Source organism: Lycium barbarum, chromosome 11, assembly GCF_019175385.1.
Source record: "Lycium barbarum isolate Lr01 chromosome 11, ASM1917538v2, whole genome shotgun sequence".
NCBI classification, from domain to species: domain Eukaryota; kingdom Viridiplantae; phylum Streptophyta; class Magnoliopsida; order Solanales; family Solanaceae; genus Lycium; species Lycium barbarum.
Genome location: NC_083347.1, coordinates 52,574,129 through 52,594,831, shown reverse-complemented (window position 1 = coordinate 52,594,831; position 20,703 = coordinate 52,574,129). Strand labels below are relative to the sequence as shown.

At 38.7% G+C, this 20,703-nt stretch overlaps 1 protein-coding gene across 2 annotated transcripts; it reads right to left on the bottom strand.

Moving 5' to 3' along the window:
- Positions 1-8,341: 8,341 nt before the first annotated feature.
- Positions 8,342-14,029, bottom strand: LOC132616721 (cyclin-T1-3-like). 2 transcript variants are annotated; one of them, XM_060331317.1, is made up of 7 exons: positions 13,823-14,029; positions 12,216-12,533; positions 11,955-12,036; positions 11,428-11,562; positions 11,171-11,346; positions 10,909-11,060; positions 8,342-9,991 (listed from the first exon to the last, which is right to left on the bottom strand). In XM_060331317.1, the coding sequence occupies exons 2-7, from the start codon at positions 12,443-12,445 to the stop codon at positions 9,468-9,470; spliced, it is 1,299 nt and encodes a 432-aa protein (XP_060187300.1). In that variant the 5' UTR covers positions 12,446-12,533; positions 13,823-14,029; the 3' UTR covers positions 8,342-9,467. The 2 variants fall into 2 exon arrangements, with proteins under 2 accessions (XP_060187300.1, XP_060187301.1); XM_060331318.1 differs by having other exon boundaries at positions 12,216-12,463.
- Positions 14,030-20,703: the final 6,674 nt, after the last annotated feature.

Here is a 20,703-nt window from a genome sequence, read left to right as displayed (position 1 = left end):
TGTAAAAATGTTGTACTTATCTATTTCAGTTCCCATCCTGTTATTTGAGCATTTCTTATTATTGACAGAGAGTGCTTCGAGGGCATGATTATTCAACAACAACAACAGCCCAGTGAAATCCCACATCTTGGGGTCTGGGGAGGGTATAATGTACGCAGACCTTACTCCTACCAAGGTAGGATGGCTGTTTCCGAGAGACCCTCGGCTCAATAGAAGCATAAAAAGGGGGTCAGATAAGGTTAAAAGATTTAAAACGATATTGCAATGAAATAATGCAAGCGACACAGTAAAACAGGATAATCAAGGAATTCAAAGCGATATGGAAATGCAAATCACGAAAGCGGCACAGATAAAATAAAGTAATCAAAGTACAGAAAGTAGCAAATAATAACATAAATCAAAGCACAAGAAATTATAATGCGCTAATGCGCCTACTAATAAGGAAAGATAACGAGACTTATATACTAGCCTTCTACCCTAATGTGGGTCCTCCACACCTTCCTATCTAAGGTCATGTCCTCGGTAAGCTGTAACTGCGTCATGTCCTGTCTAATCACCTCTCTCCAATATTTCTTTGGCCTACCCCTACCTCTTCTGAAACCATCCATGGCTAACCTCTCACACCTCCGCACTGGGGCATCTATGTCTCTCCTCTTCACATGCCCAAACCATCTCAGTCGCATTTCCCGCATCTTGTCTTCCACCGAGGCCACTCCCACCTTATCCCGAATAGCCTCATTTCTAATCCTGTCGCTCCTAGTGTGCCCACACATCCATCTCAACATTCTCATCTCGGCAACTTTCATCTTTTGAACGTGAGAGATCTTAACTGGCCAACACTCCGCCCCATACAACATAGCCGGTCTAACCACCACTCTGTAGAACTTGCCCTTCAGTTGTGGTGGCACCTTCTTGTCACATAGCACTCCTGAAGCTAGCCTCCATTTCATCCACCCTACCCCAATACGATGTGTGACATCATCGTCAATCTCCCCGCTGCCTTGCATGATAGACCCAAGGTACTTGAAACTACTTTTCTTTTGGATGGCCTGAGCACCAAGCCTAACTTCCACGCCAACCTCCTGGGGTGTCTCACTGAACTTACACTCTAAGTACTCTGTCTTGGTCCTACTCAGCTTAAATCCTTTAGACTCCAAGGTATGTCTCCAATCCTCCAGCTTAGCGTTAACTCCGCTACGAGTCTCATCGATCAGGACTATGTCGTCCGCGAAAAGCATACACCATGGCACCTCACCTTGAATTTGTCGCGTCAATCTATCCATCACCAAGGCAAATAAAAACGGACTAAGAGCTGATCCTTGATGCAACCCCATCACAACTGGAAAGTGCTCTGAGTCCCCTCCTACTGTCCTTACTCTAGTTTTGGCTTCCTCATACATGTCCTTGATCACCCTAATGTATGCTACAGGTACACCTTTAGCCTCCAAACATCTCCATAGGATTTCTCTTGGAACTTTATCGTAAGCCTTTTCTAGGTCGATGAATACCATATGCAAGTCCCTCTTCCTCTCCCTATACTGCTCCACCAGTCTCCTCACAAGATGAATGGCTTCTGTAGTTGAGCGTCCCGGCATAAATCCGAACTGGTTCTCTGAAATAGACACGCCTCTCCTCACCCTCATCTCCACCACTCTTTCCCACACTTTCATAGTATGGCTTAGTAGCTTGATACCTCTATAGTTTTCGCAACTCTGGACATCCCCCTTGTTTTTGTATAGAGGGATCATTACGCTCGACCTCCATTCTTCGGGCATCGTTGCCGTCTTAAAGATGACATTAAACAACCTAGTCAGCCACTCCAAACCTGCCGAGCTCGCGCTCTTCCAAAATTCCCCAGGGATCTCGTCAGGTCCGGTCGCTCTTCCCCTGCGCATCCTACGGACAGCACCCTTAACCTCCTCAACCTTAATACTCCTGCAATACCCAAAATCGTGACGCCTCCCTGTATGCTCCAAATCTCCCAACACGATGTCTCTCTCCCCTTCTTCATTCAAGAGTTTGTGAAAATATGACTGCCATCTCTGTTTAATGAGAGTCTCCTCTACCAATACTTTTCCATGCTCATCTTTAATGCACTTCACTTGATCCACATCGCGCGCCCTTCTCTCCCGCACCCTGGCTAGCCTGAACAATTTCCTATCCCCGCCTTTCTCTTCTAGTTCAGCATAGAGGCGTTCAAAAGCTGCCGTTTTTGCCGTCGAAACCGCCGACTTCGCCTCCTTCCTCGCTATCTTATAAAGTTCCCTATTCGTCCACATCTCCACCTCATCCTTGCTTTCCATCAGCTTCGCATACGCCATCTTCTTTGCTTCCACCTTCCCTTGCACTTCTCCATTCCACCACCAGTCCCCTCGATGCCGACCACGACTACCTGTCGAGACTCCCAACACTTCCCTTGCTACAACCCTAATACAACTAGCCGTCCTATCCCACATACTGGTCGCATCCCCACTACTATCCCAGGCCCCCATATCCTTCAATTTCTCTTCCATCTCCAGGGTACTAGCCGTGGTCAAACTCCCCCATCTGATCCTAGGTCGATCATCCCCGACCCTCTTCTTCCTCGTCATCTTAATCCCTAAATCCATCACCAAGAGCTTATGTCGGGTTGTAAGGTTGTCCCTCGGAATGACCTTACAATCTTTACACAAACCTTTATCATCCTTCCTAAGAAGTAAAAAATCTATCTGAGTCTTAGCCGCCGAACTACGGAAGGTTACCAAGTGCTCTTCCTTCTTTGGAAAACTCGAATTGGCTATCACCAACCCAAAAGCTCTTGCGAAATCCAAAAGTGAAACTCCTCCTCCATTTCTGTCCCCGAAGCCAAAGCCTCCATGCACATCATCATAACCTCCCGAAATAGACCCGATGTGCCCATTGAAATCCCCTCCCACGAAAAGTTTCTCAGTAGGCGGTATGCCTCCCACTAACTCGTCCAAATCCTCCCAAAAGCGCCTCTTCTCCTCCTCGCGTAAGCCCGCTTGCGGCGCATAAGCACTAATAATGTTCAAAGTGGTCCCTTCAACGATCACCTTAATCGACATCATCCTATCGTTGACTCTCCTAACCTCCACCACCTGATCCCTTAAATCACTATCTACTAAAATGCCTACCCCATTCCTATACTTCGATCTACCAGAGAACCAAAGCTTATACCCGTCTACCTCCTTAGCTTTAGGTCCTACCCATTTGGTCTCTTGGACACAAGCTATATTAATCTTCCTCCTCTTAAGGGTCTTAACTAGCTCTATGGACTTTCCCGTTAACGTCCCAATGTTCCAAGAACCTACTCTCAGTCTAGATGCTCCTTTAACCCACTTACTCCTCCTAACCCTCGTCCCCGTCCCCGTCCCTGAACGAGAACATGACCCTAGTCTACCATCAATATCCAAAACCACGAAAACGCGTTTGAACTAATAAATTAGTCAAAGGTCTAAAGTCAGCAAATGTAGCTACAAATGTATGAACAAAGCATAGATATGAGAACCGGAGGTACCAACTCCAGTCGAAATGAACCTGTTCGCCGCCGGAAAATACTGTTCACGTCCGGGGTACTGTTCACGCGAAGTACTGTTCACACCGGGGTACTGTTCACGTCGGGGTACTGTTCACAGCGAAAAAACCAGAAAAGTTGCCGGAAAAATTCGCCGGCGACTGAGCAGCGGCTATCCGGCAGATAAAAAGGGAAAAAAGTAGAAGAGAAGAAGAAGAGGAGAAGAAAAAGGAAAAAGCGAAAGCAAAGTAAATGTAGCCGGAAAAGTCGCCGGCGTTACCTGGTCGCCGGTATTACCTGAATGTGATAGTGGCCGGAAAAGGATCTGAAATATCAGATATCAGATCTAATCTGATCTAAATCTCAGATCTCAATAACTGAAATTATAAATGATGCTCGCATGTTTTAATTTGTGAAAAAGGAAAACGATCTAGGGACCAATATATTGGTTATTTTCATTTCTGTCATTGGTAAATTTTTTCTAGTATATAAAAAGGTGAGGGGAGCAGCTCATGGTTGACATGGCTTCATCTTGTCATTCAGATCAAATGTAGGGATATTCTTCAGCATTTTTGGTTGGTATCGTGGCTAATGTACTGAACTGAATACATTTGTTTGTGAAATTGATGGGCTAAAGAATGAGCCTACCTTTGACATAATTGGCAGCTACAAAATTGCAGTACTTATCTATTTCAGTTCCCATCCTGTTATCTCGAGCATTTCTTGTTTTATTGACAGACAGACAGAGCGTGCTTTGAGGGCATGATTATTCAATATTTGAAATTCAACATGATGCTCGCATGTTTTTCTTTGTGAAAAAAGGAAAATGATCTAATGACCAATATACTGGAGATTTGATATTTCCGTCATTGGTAATTTTTTGCCGATCCATATTTCTGTCATTGGTCACTGGGGAGAGAATAATATGAGAAGCTTATAGGTGGTAGACTATCTTTTATAATTTGTGAACTTGACGTGGGATTGGATAGCAAGCTGCCTTAGTTACATAGTTATCTGTTAGGCTTACCCAGGAATTGTCTCGATTAGATTTATCATGAGCAGAATTTTGCACATTCGGTGAAATTCCACTTTTCATGTTTCAAGGTTATGCAATGCTTGTGAGTTGTATCTACCGGTAGCAGAACTGGTATACAGGTAACAAAATGATGCACTTTGTTAACTATTTTATACCCCTTTCCCTTTTGTCACGGCTTCTTGTGCCTGATAGTCATTTGTGATTCATGCCCTCACAACCAGAATGGATGCATGTGGAAAGCTTGAATTATAGAGCAGCCTCATCAGAACCTCCTCATGGTGGATTTTGTTTACATACTTACACACATTTTAAATGAGACGACATTTTTTTTTTTTGTTTTTTGTATAGGAGGGTGGGTTCAGACTATGTGAATTACTAGCAACATGTGAGTGCTAGACCTTATATCTATCAGTATAACTATGTTAACTGTCCAAAAAAAAAAAAAAAAAAAAAAAATTACTTCAAAGATTGTCCAGCTACTATATTCCTCCTCTGTGGCTCTAAGTGTGTGTTTATTTTCGTTTCAATGATGTTTCCTTGGTACTTAACAAGCTTTAACGAAACATGCCGTTCCTCAGATTTATGGAACATGAGCAGCGATTATGCGCCAATGGCATTGGTAATGGACAATATTACTGCCAAATGTTCAAAAGAACAAGGACCATATATCGATGCACCAGTCCTGAGATTGATCGATAACCTAGTTAATTTAAGTTGTAGAAGTGATGAAGTTCAAAGCTGCTAAAGTAGGTGAAGGCTGACTGATGGCTCAAATGCTGAAACAGTCGGGAAATTCTATAAAGCAGAAAAAGAATGAAAAGGAAACTAAGAGAGCTATCACAGGAATACTATGAGTGTCTTGTTAATGGTGAAGGCCTGGAGTAATGATGTCTATGATGATAGTTGTATTGTGGTGTGTCAAACAATGGCAGTGCTGTTGGTATGGTTATGGGATTGTCTTGACAGCTCCCTAAAGAAAAAATGCTTGCAACAATAATCACAATTCCAAATTATACCTCTAGGCAACTGTTCTGAAACTTTTATTGAATTGTAGGTTGAGGCTCACTGCTCACATAGCTCCTCCAAAGGCATAGGGTAACCATTGTAATGTGCTCATGTGCTCTCCTCCTAGTCAAATATCACTCTTGAATTTCTTTTACCACGAAACCAGTCATGAATTTTATGAATTTGTTTCTCATTCCTAGTTCATGTTTCTACTTTTCCTCTATTCTTTGTACATCATAGAAGGCTGGACAAATATTTTCCAAAGCCATTGAGTTCTTCGTATTGAATTTTGCAGCATGTGGACTCTTGACTTGAGTACTCCAATTAGGCAAAATCCTATATTCTTTCGTTTGCCTATGCATTAAGACTTTTTTTTTATTTTTAATATGCTTGAAAAGGTTAAATTCATTTCAAGTACTTTGATTTATTCCTCAGTTTTACTGCTTTGGTAATTGCACCTCCAAAGGCCCATGATTATGTGTCCTTAAGATAAATAGCTATCAAGCATGGACTTCTTTCAATATCAAGGTATTGATGAACTTTCCCTATCTATTTATTTTGCTTTTTCTATATTGTATCCAAGGTTTCATCCCTAAAGCACAGTGCTATGCCAACATATAGGATTAGAAAAGTAAGTTTGGTTCTGTCTTCTGTTCCATGCTCCAAGCATCTTTGATCCTTTTGATTATTCCAGATTGCTTAGAGCCTCATTTGATTTGCTTAGTTTTCGTACATGTTTTTCGAATTTTAGTTGATTTTTTCACTATACAAATTCCATTTAGTTAAGTTGTAGATAACAACCCTGTTCAGTAAAAGTGGATATTTGGATTCTGCTTCTCAGTGGAATCTGGTACTGGTTAATAAGTTTCAGACTGATTCCACTATTGACTCATCTAATGCTATATTACATATTTTGAATCACTTTGTCGCACCTCTTTGCCTACTAATTAGCAGTTTGTGTCCCTTCTATATAGTTTTTAGCTGTTCCATGTTAGTCACCTCTTATTTAGATGTTAGTTGATAAGTGCCATATCTAAATTTCTTTCCATCTACTGTGTTATGTTATTCTTGGTTTTAAGACAGGTTGCTTCAGAGGTTGGTAGCTTAAGTGTTTTGTTTAAAAGAAAAAAGGACCTGTGGCGCCTGTATGCAGGATTAACTAATCAGATGAAATACTGGCCAATATGACAGACACTAGGGATGTTTTTGGTTATTGAACAATTTTCTTTGCAAGTAACTTGTTCCTTTTGCAGAATTTGAAGATGGTATGGCTCTCCAACATTTCTTTTGTCTGTGCACAAACAGAACATTCTTCTACCTCTCTATTGGTCAGAATGGTGCAACTCAGTTACTTCCATATTCTATTGTGATCAGTTTCATGTACGTATCATTAAAACCAAAGCTTTCTACCTTTATAGCACCATAGTCGTTTTGCTAGTATGGAGGATTGCCAGTTGTCAAATGTGACTTGCTCCTAATGCAACTCGCTTCAACTCCTTTCATTTTTGAATCACAGAGCTTTAGTTCATCCTTTCTCCTCCAGAATCCTGAGCTCTCTGTGAGCAGAACTTTTAGTTTTTTCTTGAAAGCACCTTCGAGAAAAGTTTTTGCTGTATGTTTGATCCTTTACTACTACTATTCAGCAAATTATTCTGGGAAGGCAGTATTCAGTTATCTTTGTGAAAAATGTGCAGATCTGATCCAAAGTATTTTCGCCAATATCATTCATTAATTAATCAATATCACATGTAAACCAATAGCCTAAAATTATTTTGTAAGTAATTTCATTTGTTTTGAAGAAAACACATCAAAAATGTATTGATTCACATGTCGATATCTAGTGTTAACAGAAGAACCTGATAAGGAAAGGACTGAGCGAATGAAACTTGCCTCAAAGGTAAAAAGGAAAGGAAAAAGCGTAGAGGTTGATTAATTTAGCAAATTCAATTTTTGGACTATAAATTAAAGGCATTCCTTTGAAGCAAGCTGAATTTTCAGGAATTTAGATAGGGTGATACTGTTATGCTTTGCAGTTAGCTTAGTTTTGTGGTATATTGTTTCTCAGTTATCTTTATCTTCTTTTAGCTGTTTGAGCCTACAGGATTGCCCTTGCTCCCCACCAGCCAATGTGTTGACCAATGCTGATCTATTATTTGGGCAGACTATCTTCTATTTCTCCCACTTCTTTTTGTGGTAATCGTTGTGCAAAGTATCTGAACATGGCATCAATTCAGATCAGTGCGCAGAGGTTGGTCCATTAGACATGTCTTTTTTAGGTTAGTGATTTGATCCATTAGGCAGTCTGTTAAGCAAGAAGTAAGCAGCAGATGTGAATTATCATTAACAGCACCAAAGTCTTGGTTTGCAGCCATCAGACGCAGTAAGTTGCGGAATGTATTGTTATCCAAGTATGCCAAGGTTAGGATTAAGGTTCTTGATTGATGTAATATTACTGTAGGTACTTGGTAGTAGTATGTATTCTTTGCATGTTTATTAAAACACTTCTTTCAATTTTTTTCCCTCCCGGCCAAGCTTCTAACTTCATGTTGCTGGTTTATCTTTAGAGTGGAAAAAAAAAAAGGTGAAAAGTCCGAGAACCCATGATGATGTTCAACTGAAATGTTGCTGTCGTTTAACAATGACTTACTCAGAACTGCAGTGAACTATGTCGTGAAGAAGAGCCAACGAGTTTCTACCACCACCACCACCACCCCTTTTCAAAATAGATGTTACTTCATCTTTGACTGTTTGGCATCATAAAGTCCAAAAGCTAAGAAAATAAGCCGTATCATCTTACCCTGTGTTCCCTACACCAAAAGTATAGACTGTATATGCATTTATACTTTTACAAAACATGTGTTCTGTTTCTCATCCAAAACATTTTTACTCCTTTCAAGCCAAATAGGCCACATGATGCACACACGTACAGTATTCCAGATCTGCTTCAGCTCTTAGTGTAGATTTTTACTCATATGATTAATTAAAACCTGCAATTAACCATAAGCTTACAGATCATAAAGTAATGATTTTGACAACTAAAATGTTCTTGGTTTCAAATAAGAGAGCTTTCAGTTGAAGATAGAATGTTCAATGATGACTTCCGAGTCATCGCTTTTTTACTTATTAATCGAACAAAAATGCTCACAACAAAAAGAATTGTTAACAGTACATGTTGACAAGCTCGTGTCTTCTCTGACTACAAGAATACTCTGATGCTTCGCTAGTACAGGGCAGCAAGAAAACAAACAATACACAAATTGATCACTTGAAGTATTTCTTTCTTCCGCTATAAGCAAACCCAGTTGCAAAAAGTGCACTTATGAGGGACTTGTTTACTTCCCTCTGGCAATGTCTTCCAAACTTACTTCCTTACGAAATGGTCTCTCCAAAACCCATTAATTTGATCTACAAGCTGACATCCTCTCTTTCTTTTTGTGCCAGATGATTCATATCATGTGACCCCCTACCCCCCCCCCCCCTCCCCTCGGGTAATAATCTTATTCAACGCCTAGCTCAGCAAATATCTATTCTACCCTCTCTCTGGGGCATCCCATCTTTAAACAGTTAAATTTTCTACTGAGCTCAAAAAGACATTAAAAAGGAGTGGTTAGCTTAGCTTAGCATAGAAATGGACTGCGCAAAATCATACCCTTTATATAAAAAACATCAAGGCATGAAGAGACATTATGCGCAGTAGACACCGTAGTTGGAGTCCATTATCAGTTAAACAAGAGTTGAACCAGATACCAGAAATATGTTACCGTAACTGTTTCTGTATTTCAAACTTCTTAGCTGAAATTTTTCACCTGCACCTTCCTAATTCAATGCATCATATAAGTGTGATCCTCTTTTGCTTTTCTGCTTATACTTCCATAAAACCTATTTCATCCAATGAACAACCAGAAAGTGGCACTATCCCAAATTTTCCAGCTGTCTCTCAATCCAAGCCTCACTATCGATCTCATCATACATGGCTGATTTCTTCAGTGAAGTCTGTTCCAATTTCCGCCTCTTCAATCTCTGCTGGATTCGATCAATGTCAATTTTTCCATTGTGATCACCGACAGAGACAGTCTGGCAAATTTCTTTTCTGGACTCATTCTTTAATGGCTGACAAACACCATCCTCAACTGCACTATTTGCACTACCACACTCGCTTGTCTCCAAATGCTCCGTCTCCTTGACTGTGTTGAAGCTGTTGCAGGATTCTTTCTCGCTGAATTTGGATGTTACAGATACAGATGACCCTCTAGTCTCCACCAATTCCTTGTTCCTGGAATCTTGTGCAACAACTGACACACTTGAGATACAAGACTCTGTGCCGCTTGAAGTTGCCTTTCCAGCAACGGGTTTTGATTCAGTCAACTTGCCAGAAGTCGATGGTATTACTTGTTTCTGATTCTGCTCCAGCAACTGAAGCATCTTTTGAATAACCTCTGAGAAACAAAACAAAAAAAAAAAAACAAAAAAAAAAGAAGAAGAAGTGAGGTGCCAAGTCATTAAGGGCGTAACAGGATGGAATGGAAACATTTACCAAGGAAGAAGGGTTAGTTTATACGAAAAAGTACGTACAAAGAAGCTCAAACAAGGAAGGAGTGCTGAGTCCCCACAACTTCTGGATTATTAATTGTTATCTAGTGTAGAGAACATCACAGCTTCAGGACGTTTTCATTTAAAAAAAGGTTTAACTGCAAATGAGTCTTCAGTAGAAAGTAGGTCTCTCTTTTAGTGCTTCATTTAAGACATTGCAAGGGTAAGGGATTGATCCTCTGGTATCCCATATGTAACAACAGTCTTGCCATGTGAAAATGTTGGATTGGTTTAAATTATCCAAAGAGCAAGAATAAGGGACATATGATGTACACTTTTAAGGAGATAAATCAGAAGTACTTTACAAGACTACATTGTTGTCCTATTTCCTTGAGCGGTGCTTTCAGTATATTACTACATGACCCCAGAATGTAAATCACTTACCTCTGTGAATAACATTAGTTTGATGTGATTGAAACTTTACTTTACAAGCCTTAGCCCAACCATTTCAAGATTACAGAAACAAAACTGCATTTCCTGTATGCTTTTCTTCTAATTGAGGAAGACATTATAAAATTGATCCAAGTGAACCAAAGATGCCAAAAGCCCAAAGGTGAAAATTTTGCAACTTAATTGTCTGGATTGTTAGCGAGAAACAGCTCCAATATTAAATTTGAAGCTCAACCATCAGCCTATAGATTCAATTGCCTCTTCTTAAGAACTCACCAGCGTTATTCTGATTTTTACTCTATAATGGATATTTCTTCATCACTTTTAAATAACATGGAATCGTGAAAACTCTGTAGGTAAATATATAACATACCTTCTAACTGCTTTGGAGCAACGTCAAATTGCATCCACCAAGGATTCCCTTTTCCGGCAGGCAATTTCACCTTCAGAAGTTTAGCAGCAACGAACATGGAACCAGCAGCGATATAATGAGGCTTATACTGCAAACAGAGTGTTGTGCGAAGCCTACCAACCACATGATAATTAATTTCTAGCGTTTCAAAATTGAAAGTAGAAAATAAGCGAATCACATTCTACAAATAAAGAAGCATCATGATCGCATGAAAGATACTAACCAATCATTCACAAAATTCCAGGCTACTTTGACGATCTCCTTGTTAGAAATTTCCAACCTCTTCATAGCAGCAACAAGTGGCTTGTAAGGATGTTCGATGTTAAGATCAAAGGCAACTGTCACAAGCAGCATTCTCTCACCAGCTACAACCATTTCCTTTTCCTTATCGTAAATATCCTATGATATGAAGCATGACTTTAGAAAAACCAAGTATAGAAGATAGCGCGAAATAACAAAGCTGAATATTTGATAACACACCTTCTGTCTGATCCTCAGTGGAGCTGATGGATCCCATTTATATACAAGCTTGTACGCAACAACAACAAGATCACTCAGCCAGCGTGGTGTTTCTTCAGCTTTGCCAGCAAGGAACATGCTCACAGTTGCGACAATCTGCACAGAGTGCAGTGCCACACCAAAGAGTGCATGATGAATCAAAAGATAGGGACATACTTAATGCAATGCATTAAGCCTCATCTGGCTTAAAATTGATATCTGAACCAATTCCAGTCAGTCTTACAAAGAGTAACATCAGAATTTACCAAGGAAACAATTTTACATTAGCTATATATATTACTTCTCGGCAAAGCTCCACATAACATTGTTTATACAAGTGTTTTATCCTGTCAAGCAGCTCAATTCCCAGTTTGGCAAAGCAAATATTTTAACAGTCTGCAAGACACAAACCATGCTTCTAAAATACCCCTAGTGGGAAGGAATTAACAACAGATCTGTTTTTTTATTAGTAACAGATCTGTGTTACAAGACTCAGAAATGACTTCTACCTGCCAGTGGTTCTTTGCATGAGACTGGCGCATGTAAAAGCGATGGCAGAACATCATTGCAGTAGCTATTGTCACTTGAGGCCTGAAAAAAAAAAATATGTCCAACAAACCACCAATGAGAAATTGAGCACACACAAGTTGCATGAGTTCTCCAGGAAAAAGTAAGGGAATAAGAGAAAGAGACAGATCCAAAGGATATGGTGGTTGCCTACATGTAAGTATCAAAAAAAATTTATCCGATTAGAATAGAGGGGATCTTACACTTTCAGCTCTATCCCAAGCTCTTGCAGAAAAGAGCAGTACAACTTCCTTAGATGTGACTCTTTTTCATAATCAATCCCATCCCTTGTTGATGGAGAGTGATTTTCTATTTCTTCTGTAGTAAAGTACCATCTCTGGGTAGAAGACTCAGATTTTTCGTGAATGTGCATACTAGATGCAACTCCCGCAAACCCTGGATAAGAAGCGTTCTCTGGCAGTTTCCCTGCCATGGTCTTTCCCTCTCTTACCTAGCAGAGTAGCGGAACAGAATTTGGCAGCTGAATAAGTTCTTCATTCCAAATAGGTAACCAGAATATTCTGCAAGTAGTAAAATATAACTTTCTTAGGAAGTTGAATCCTTGCTACGTTTAAACGTCCAAGAAAATTCATAGAAACGAGAATTTCCAAGCCAGTTGCATTCATGATCAGCGAACACTTGATGGCTAAGACGTGTTACTTGAGAATCTTTTACCTTTTTGCTACTTTTCCAATGTGGAACTCAATTAGCACGGATATCAACATGAACCGTAATGAAATCATGCTTAAAGACTATTTACAACAAAAACAGTTGAAATATAGCATCAAGGCAAAGATTGCTTATTGTTTAATTACCGAAATTTGTTTAACATCGGTAAGAAAAAAGAAGAGAAAAATCAATTTACGCTAAAGAATACACCTCAGAGAATTTGAAAGTAACATGCATCCATTGGACAGGTAGCATAGAAATTGAATAACCTTCTCTAATTTCACCTCTGGTATGGAGCACTTGCAACATTTTTAAGTAAAGTATTCTCTCTCTAAAGATCATCCCAACTAATTAGAGATCAGAAAGTAGTTGTGTGATTAATTGAAACCTATTTTCTCACACGAAAGACCGGGTGGTAAGGAGATTTCTCAATTATGCTATAATAAACTTGAGCTTATCACTAGAAAATTGCAAGTTATAATGACATCCAGCAAATTTAGCTAAAGGATAATTTTACTGAAATATGATATTAGTAGACACACACATAGGAAACACTGAACAAACACTCCTTTTTGAATTCATTAAGACAAAGTCAACACATAGGAAAAAAACACAAACTTCAGATCCAAACACCTGAAAAATTGAGGAAAAGGGGCAAACGTGATCCTTGTACAAAACTTATAATTTTCTTGATCATATATATACACCCAACTCCAATCAAATTATTAAGAAGCTATTCTATACAAGACACTGTGGAAAACTTGACCCCAAAAAAGAAGAGTGTGACAATTCTTGGCAAAGGAAATTAGAACCAAAACAATAAACAAGAACAAATTATATTAAAAGACATAATACTAAAAAGGAGTATAACAATTCTTGGCAAAGGAAATTTGAACCAAAACAATAAACAAGTATGAATTATTATATTAAAAGCCATAAATCAAGAAAGATCGATGTCAAACAATTCACATGCTTCTCCACTTAATACAATCCATTGAAGAAAAAAAAAAGAGATCTCGAATTTCAACCAAAAAAAAGAAAGAAGAAAAGATCTTGAATTTCCCATCAACAAACGAGCTTAAATTGTAAAATTTTTGAAACCCAAAAAGGCAAAAAGGAAAAAAGGAAGAAAAGAGCAAACCTGAAGAAAATTGAGAACAAAGCTTGGGATATCCGCTGCATGAATGGCTAAAGAAAAAGAAAGTGTAAGTTGTAATTTAATGTTTTTTTTAAGGTTAAAGAATAAGAATGAAAGATATTGTGGGAAGTTGATGAGTTGACTCAACGATATTGGGTCTTCTTGTATTTCTGGGTTAAGTCTTGCCTTCAAAGAATTGCTTTGGAAGTACGAAAATTTAACTGAAGGTGATAACTTGTAGGACCAGTCAAAACCCAATTAAATTTAGGATTAAGAAAATTGGGGTTGAACATGTATTTTGCCAAACTTGTTAATCTTTTATAAAATACAAAAAAGACCCAAAATCATTTAATCCAACCCCCCATTTATTTCAAAATCAACATCGGTCCAATATCAAACTAAACCACACGAACTTCATTCAAAACAAGAACTGATCTCAACTGCTCCTTCAAACTTTCAACTTCAAACCCACAAACTGATCTCAACTGCTAAATGTGCTTGTTGAAACCGTCTTCAACCTCTTCAAAAGCCGAATCTCATACGAACTGCTGCTCTCCATTTCTCTCAGGTAAAATCGCTCAACTTTTTCTTCTTTTAAAGTTAGGGTTTTGAAATCAAAGCGAGAAAATGATGATTTTGGTCAGAGAAGAAGAAGAATAACATGGGTTTGTCTGCAATGTTGTTTATTTTGTTGTTCAATGCTTGAGAAACCCTTATTTGCTGTATTTGTTCGAGTTGTTGGGGTTTGTGTGTTTGTAAATAGTGTATGTGGTTGTGAAATTCTGGTTTTTGGTGTTGTTTGTGTTCTCGTTCTCCTTAGGAGTTCGAAAAAAGGGCTTGTTGGGCTTGACAAAACCCGCATTTGCTCTATTTGTTCCACTTGTTGGGGTTTCTGTGTTGTTAAATAGTGTATGTGGTTGTGAAATTATGGTTTTTGGTACTTTTTGTGTTCTTGTTCTCCTTGGGGTTTCGAAAAAAGGGTTTGAATTTTTTCCAACAGCTGAGTAAGTTGTTGCAGCAACTTCAGCACTTGTTTGACAGTTGAGGTTGGTTTATTTTGTTTAACTTGTGATGATTGTGTGTTTGTATTGAAACAAATGTTTTTTCTGGTTCAAAAGTTAGAGTTTTGAAATAAAAGTATGAAAATGACTAATTTTGGTTAAAGAAGAAGAGGAAGAACATGGGCAGGGTGTCTATGCAATGCTGTGTATTTTGCTCAATTTTTGACTGTTGTGTGTTTGTAATACACTGATATTGCAGCCTGATAGTGAAATAGATGTTGTTGTCCTATTGTTGTCCTTGTAAGGCTTAGAAAAAATGGCCTTGCCAGGCCATTTTTTTTTAATTTTTACCCAACAGCTGAGTAATCTGTTGCAACAGATTTCTAATCTGTTAGTAAAAATTCAACAGTTGCTGAGGTTGTTGCAGCAAGTGAATATGTTGTTGCAACAGATTTAAAATCTGTTGAAAATTGTTAAAACAGTTGCTGAGGAAGCTGTAGCAACTGTTCTGATGGTTTCCAACAGATTAGTCTGTTGGAACAACTCAATCATATGTTCCAACAACTTTACCAGTTGTTGCACCAGATTATCCATCTGCTGGAATTAATCAATACAGTTGCTGAGGAAGCTGCAACAACTGTATTAATATTTTCCAACAGATGTATAATCTGTTGCAACAACTTATGAAGTTGTTGGAACATATGATGGAGTTGTTCCAATATATTACACACTTGTTGCAACATATGCTTCAGCTCTTGTAAAAATTCATTATTTATTTACTTTAAATGGTGCACAAATCAATTGAAAGTGTTTTTGCTTATCTCCTGTGTGCAGATAAAATGTCTTCACGAAAAAGAAAAGGGGAGGAATCATCGAAATCATCTACAGTTAGTAAAAGAGCTAAGGGGCCATCATTAGATGATCTTGCTGAACAGGCAAATATTCTTTCTGATCAAACTGCTGAACAGGAAACCTCTCAAGTAGGAGTTTCTGGCAAAGAAAGTAAAGAAGATCAAGTAGATGAACAAGATAAAGAAGAAGAACAAGAACAAAATAGAGAAGAATAACAAGAAGAAAATAAAGAAGAAGAAGAAGAAGAAGAAGAAGAAGAAGAAAAAGAAGCTAAAGAAAAAGAAGAAGAAAAAGAAGAAGAAGAAGAAGAAGAAGAAAACAATGCTGAAAATGAAGAAGAAGAAGAAAAAGAAGAAGATGATGTAAATAATGATGACAATGAAGAGGATAAAATTGCATCTTTTGAAAGGTCGGCGACCGGGGCTGTTGATTCTTCTATTGGGACTGATATTGACAGACCTTCCACTGATGAAGTTGTCAAAACTTTCAGTATTGAGAAGTTCCGTGTGCAGATGCCGACGGATAAACTAGGTGATTTGAATGGTGATCTTGTTGTAAAATTAGTCATGGGCAAGCCCTTTGATCACTTTAGGAAGATACTTCAGGAGGAGAACTTGGAGGATTTCTTCAGGGCCACATGTTTTGGCATGTATCTAGATTTGCCTGAGGACAACAATGCAAGGTTTCAAATGACCATTGTGTATGGTCTTCTCAAACGAAGAATTATTTGCAGCAAAACTGATGAGATATGGATAAACTACTGCGGCATGCCAGTTTGTTTTGGCATCAAGGAGTTTGCCATAATCACCGGACTGAGGTGTCATGATCCTTCTCAGCCTCTTTCTACAGTTACATTAAAGAAGGGAGCCATGACACCCAAGTCATCCAAGGGAGCCAAGACACCCAAGTCATCCAAGACAGCCAAGAAAGGCAAGAAAGGCAAAACCAAGGTTGATGATGATTTGGATTTAGTGGATGTTTGTGGAAAGAGCTGCAAGGCAGCGGATTTGCTAGCAGACTTGAAGTCAGAAACTATGTCAAGAAAGCACAAGGAGTCATTGTGCTTAGTTTGGTTTGTGAATTCTATTCTTTGGGCAAGGGATGTAAAGAATAATATAGAACTTGGTTTGATTAAACTGTCGGAGGATCATGAGGCATTCAATAACTATCCATGGGGTCATAAAAGTTTTAAGTTGACTGTTGAATATTTGTGCAAAGCTTTGAACCCTAATGTAAAGACTTCCAACATCTATGACTTCCCTTGGGCCTTCATGGTAAACTTTCTTTCTTCAATGTTAAATCTTTTTAATTCTTTTCCTTCATTGATTATTCTGATTTTTGGTGGCATAATTTTTTCTAGGCTTGGGCATTTGAAGCCATTCCTCACCTACGGAGTCAAGTCAGGGACTACTCAGAAGAAGTTTGTTTTCCAAGGATCCTCAGATGGTTGACTACCAAAAACAGCAACAAAAAAATGAATCTTGATCCTTTTAACCCCCCTAAGGAAGCAGTAAGTCAGAATCTATTGGAAAATATCCCTGAATAGTTTTATAAGAAGTAACTACTTGTTGCAACAGATACATTTATCTGCTGCAACAACCTCAGAATATGTTGGAAAAATCAAAACAGTTGCTGAGGAAGTTGCAGCAACTGTTATGATATTTTCCAACAGATAGTGAATATGTTGCAACAACTCCTAAGATGTTGGAACAACTTGATCAGTTGTTGCAACAGGTTCACAATCTGTTGGAAAATATCAAAACAGTTGCAGAGGAAGCTGCAGCAGCTGTTTTGGTTTTTCCAATAGCTAAAGAATATGCTGCAACAACCTAGGAGGTTGTTGAAACATATGTGGGGGTTGTTCCAACAGATTACACACTTATTGGTTGAATATATCTGCTTGTTTGTTGTAGGTTGTACATCCAAGGCTTATCCCGACAAAACGAGAGGTGCAGATGCCATGCCTCGTTAGTTTAGGGCATAGGGAATCTGTGCATGATGAATTGATTGATCAGATAAAAGAAGAATTGGTTGGAGCCACAACCATCATAAGGGCTGGTGTTGTTGATGGTGGTGGTGATGGTGATGGTGATGCTGTTGATACGAATACTATTGTTGATGTTGCAAGACAAGCAGTAGAAGGTCTTGCTGATAAAAGAAGAGATGATGATGGTGGTGGTGATGGAGTTGGTGGATATACTCCCCAAAGTGGTGGTGGTGGGCAGACCACAGATATCCCTTATAGGTTGGGTAGATATTCTTCAGTTGGTGCCGGTTCCTCCAAGGTGTATTCTTGTGCTTGTGAATGCAGTACTTGCAGGCTGAAAATGGAAGGTTTGATAAACAAGGTTGAAGAGTTGCTTCAGGCACAAAAAGATACGAATTCAGCTATAAAGAGTTTGATGTCCAAGAGGGGTGTCCAGCCATCCAAAAAGCTCAGCTCACCCTATACTCCTATTGGGATTCGCAAGAGGGCAAAAACAATTTCCAAGGCACTTGCTGATTGTAGAGCAAGGAAAACAAGTACTCCACAGAAGTCTATTGCTACTCCTCCTGCTGAAGTTGTGCCACAAGTGCTGAAAAAAGTTGATATTTTCAAGCGTGTAAACCCCCAAAAAAATAAGAAGCTTGAAACCTTGATCAAATCCAAAAAGAGTAGGAGAGCACTGTACTCAATGCATGAATTTGGGGCCGAAGACTTCAAGGTTATGACAAACATGCACGAATGGTGGGAGGATTGGGTAAGTTTCAACACTCATGTATATAATTCAGTATGCTGTTTGAACAAGTCATGTAATTTGATGAACTTGTTGCAACAAGTTAACTAGTTGTTACAACAAGTTACTAACTTATTGCAACAAGTTAACTAGTTGTTCCTACAAGTTAACAACCTGTTGCAGCAAGTTCACTAGTTGTTCCAACAACTCTAACTACCTGTTGCAGCAAGTGGCTGACTGTTTTGATACTTTTACTGCAGTATGTAGATGAAATCTTGTTGCTGATGCGTATGAGGCAGCTCAATTTCCCTGAGTACTATGATTCCTCTGATAGAATCATGGACCTCAACTTCTACCATCACTGTCGCAACAGGTACTTAGGATTGTCCGATGAGTCTACAAATGTGGGTGCCGTGCCCTATGATCAAAGACTTGCTCTCTTTATGTGGGACGATGATGGTCTCGCTTTTCCCAGAGGTAGTGTGCCCTACCCAGGTGGCTGGGAGTGGATTGGTGCCAAAAGGATCATAGCTGTCATGAATATTAATGACAACCATTTTGTCACTGTTGAGATCATCATTGAGGAGGGTATCATAAATGTTTATGATTGCAACATTCCATGTAATGACGACGGTGATTTCTTCTGCCACATACAACCGTTAATGGATTTGTTCCCTAAGTTGCTAAAGCAGAGTGGCATGTTCTCACACTTACCTGAAAAATTGCTAAATGAATCATGGAATTTTGTTCGGAAGAAGGATATCCCCCACAATGAGACCAATAAGGCATATGCTTCCTGGTCACTTGCTTTTGTTGAAGCTTTGCTTACCCGCACGAATATGACCAAGCCCGATACCTTATTGAGTGACAATACTGTGGAGAGGATGCAATAGAGGTGGGCTTGTGGAATTATTGATAAGGTGTTGGAGCCCTAATGTGGGGACAAACAATTTCTCTTAAACTATGTTTGCATTAAACAATTTCTCTCATTTTTTGCTTGCATTTGAATTATGGTGGATGAACACATTATGTAAATTTGTTAAATATGTATTATATGCTCAGTACCCTTATATATTGTTTAAGTTTTTTCAGTAGTTTTACGCAAGTGACAGATATGTTGGAACAACTACCTCACTTGTTGTAACAAGTAAGGAATCTGTTGGAACATATGGATTTTCTGTTGCAACAATTTACTTAGTTGTTGCAACAAGTGATGTAGTTGTTCCAACAGATGTGTTACTTGTTGGAGAGAGCTTCAGTTATGGTCTCTGTGTCATACCAAGATGCAACAACTAAGTGGGTTGTTGGAACAAGTGACTCACCTGTTGCAACAAGTGAGGTAGTTGTTCCAACAGATGTGTTATTTGTTGGAGAGAACTTCAGTTATTGTCTCTGTGTCATAACAAAATGCAACAACTAAGTGAGTTGTTGGAACAACTAACTTACCTAAGTTGTTGCAACAAGTAAAGAATCTGTTGGAACATATGGATCTTCTGTTGCAAATAATCCAGCAACTGCTGAAGATGTTGCAACAAGTAAGGAATCTGTTGGAACATATGGATCTTCTGTTGCAACAATTTACTTAGTTGTTGCAACAAGTAAGGCATCTGTTGGAACATATGGATCTTCTGTTGCAAATAATCCAGCAGCTGCTTAAGATGTTGCAACAAGTAAAGAATCTGTTGGAACATATGAATCTTCTGTTGCAACAATTTACTTAGTTGTTACCACAAAATACATCAAATTGATTAAGTATTCCATTATTTATCACTAAATATGGTTGATTTCCTTTGTTTATCACTAAATATGGGTGAATCAAGTAGTTCACATCAATTCTCTCTAATGATCACTCTATTTAGTGCATGCTGGCTTTGGAGATCCTCTTCGCTGACTAAAAATACGCCAAATTGATTAAGTATTCCATTATTTATCACTAAATATGGTTTATTTCCTTTGTTTATCACTAAATATGGGTGAATCGAGTAGTTCACATCAATTCTCTCTAATGATCACACGATTTAGTGCATGATGGCTTAGGAGATCCTCTTCGCTGACTAAAAATACATCAAATTGATTAAGTATTCCATTATTTATCACTAAATATGGTTGATTTCCTTTGTTTATCACTAAATATGGGTGAATCGAGTAGTTCACATCAATTCTCTTTAATGATCACTCGATTTAGTGCATGTTGGCTTAGGAGATCCTCTTCGCTGACTAAATATACATCAAATTGATTAAGTATTCTATTGTTTATCACTAAATATGGTTGATTTCCTTTGTTTATCACTAAATATGGGTGAATCGAGTAGTT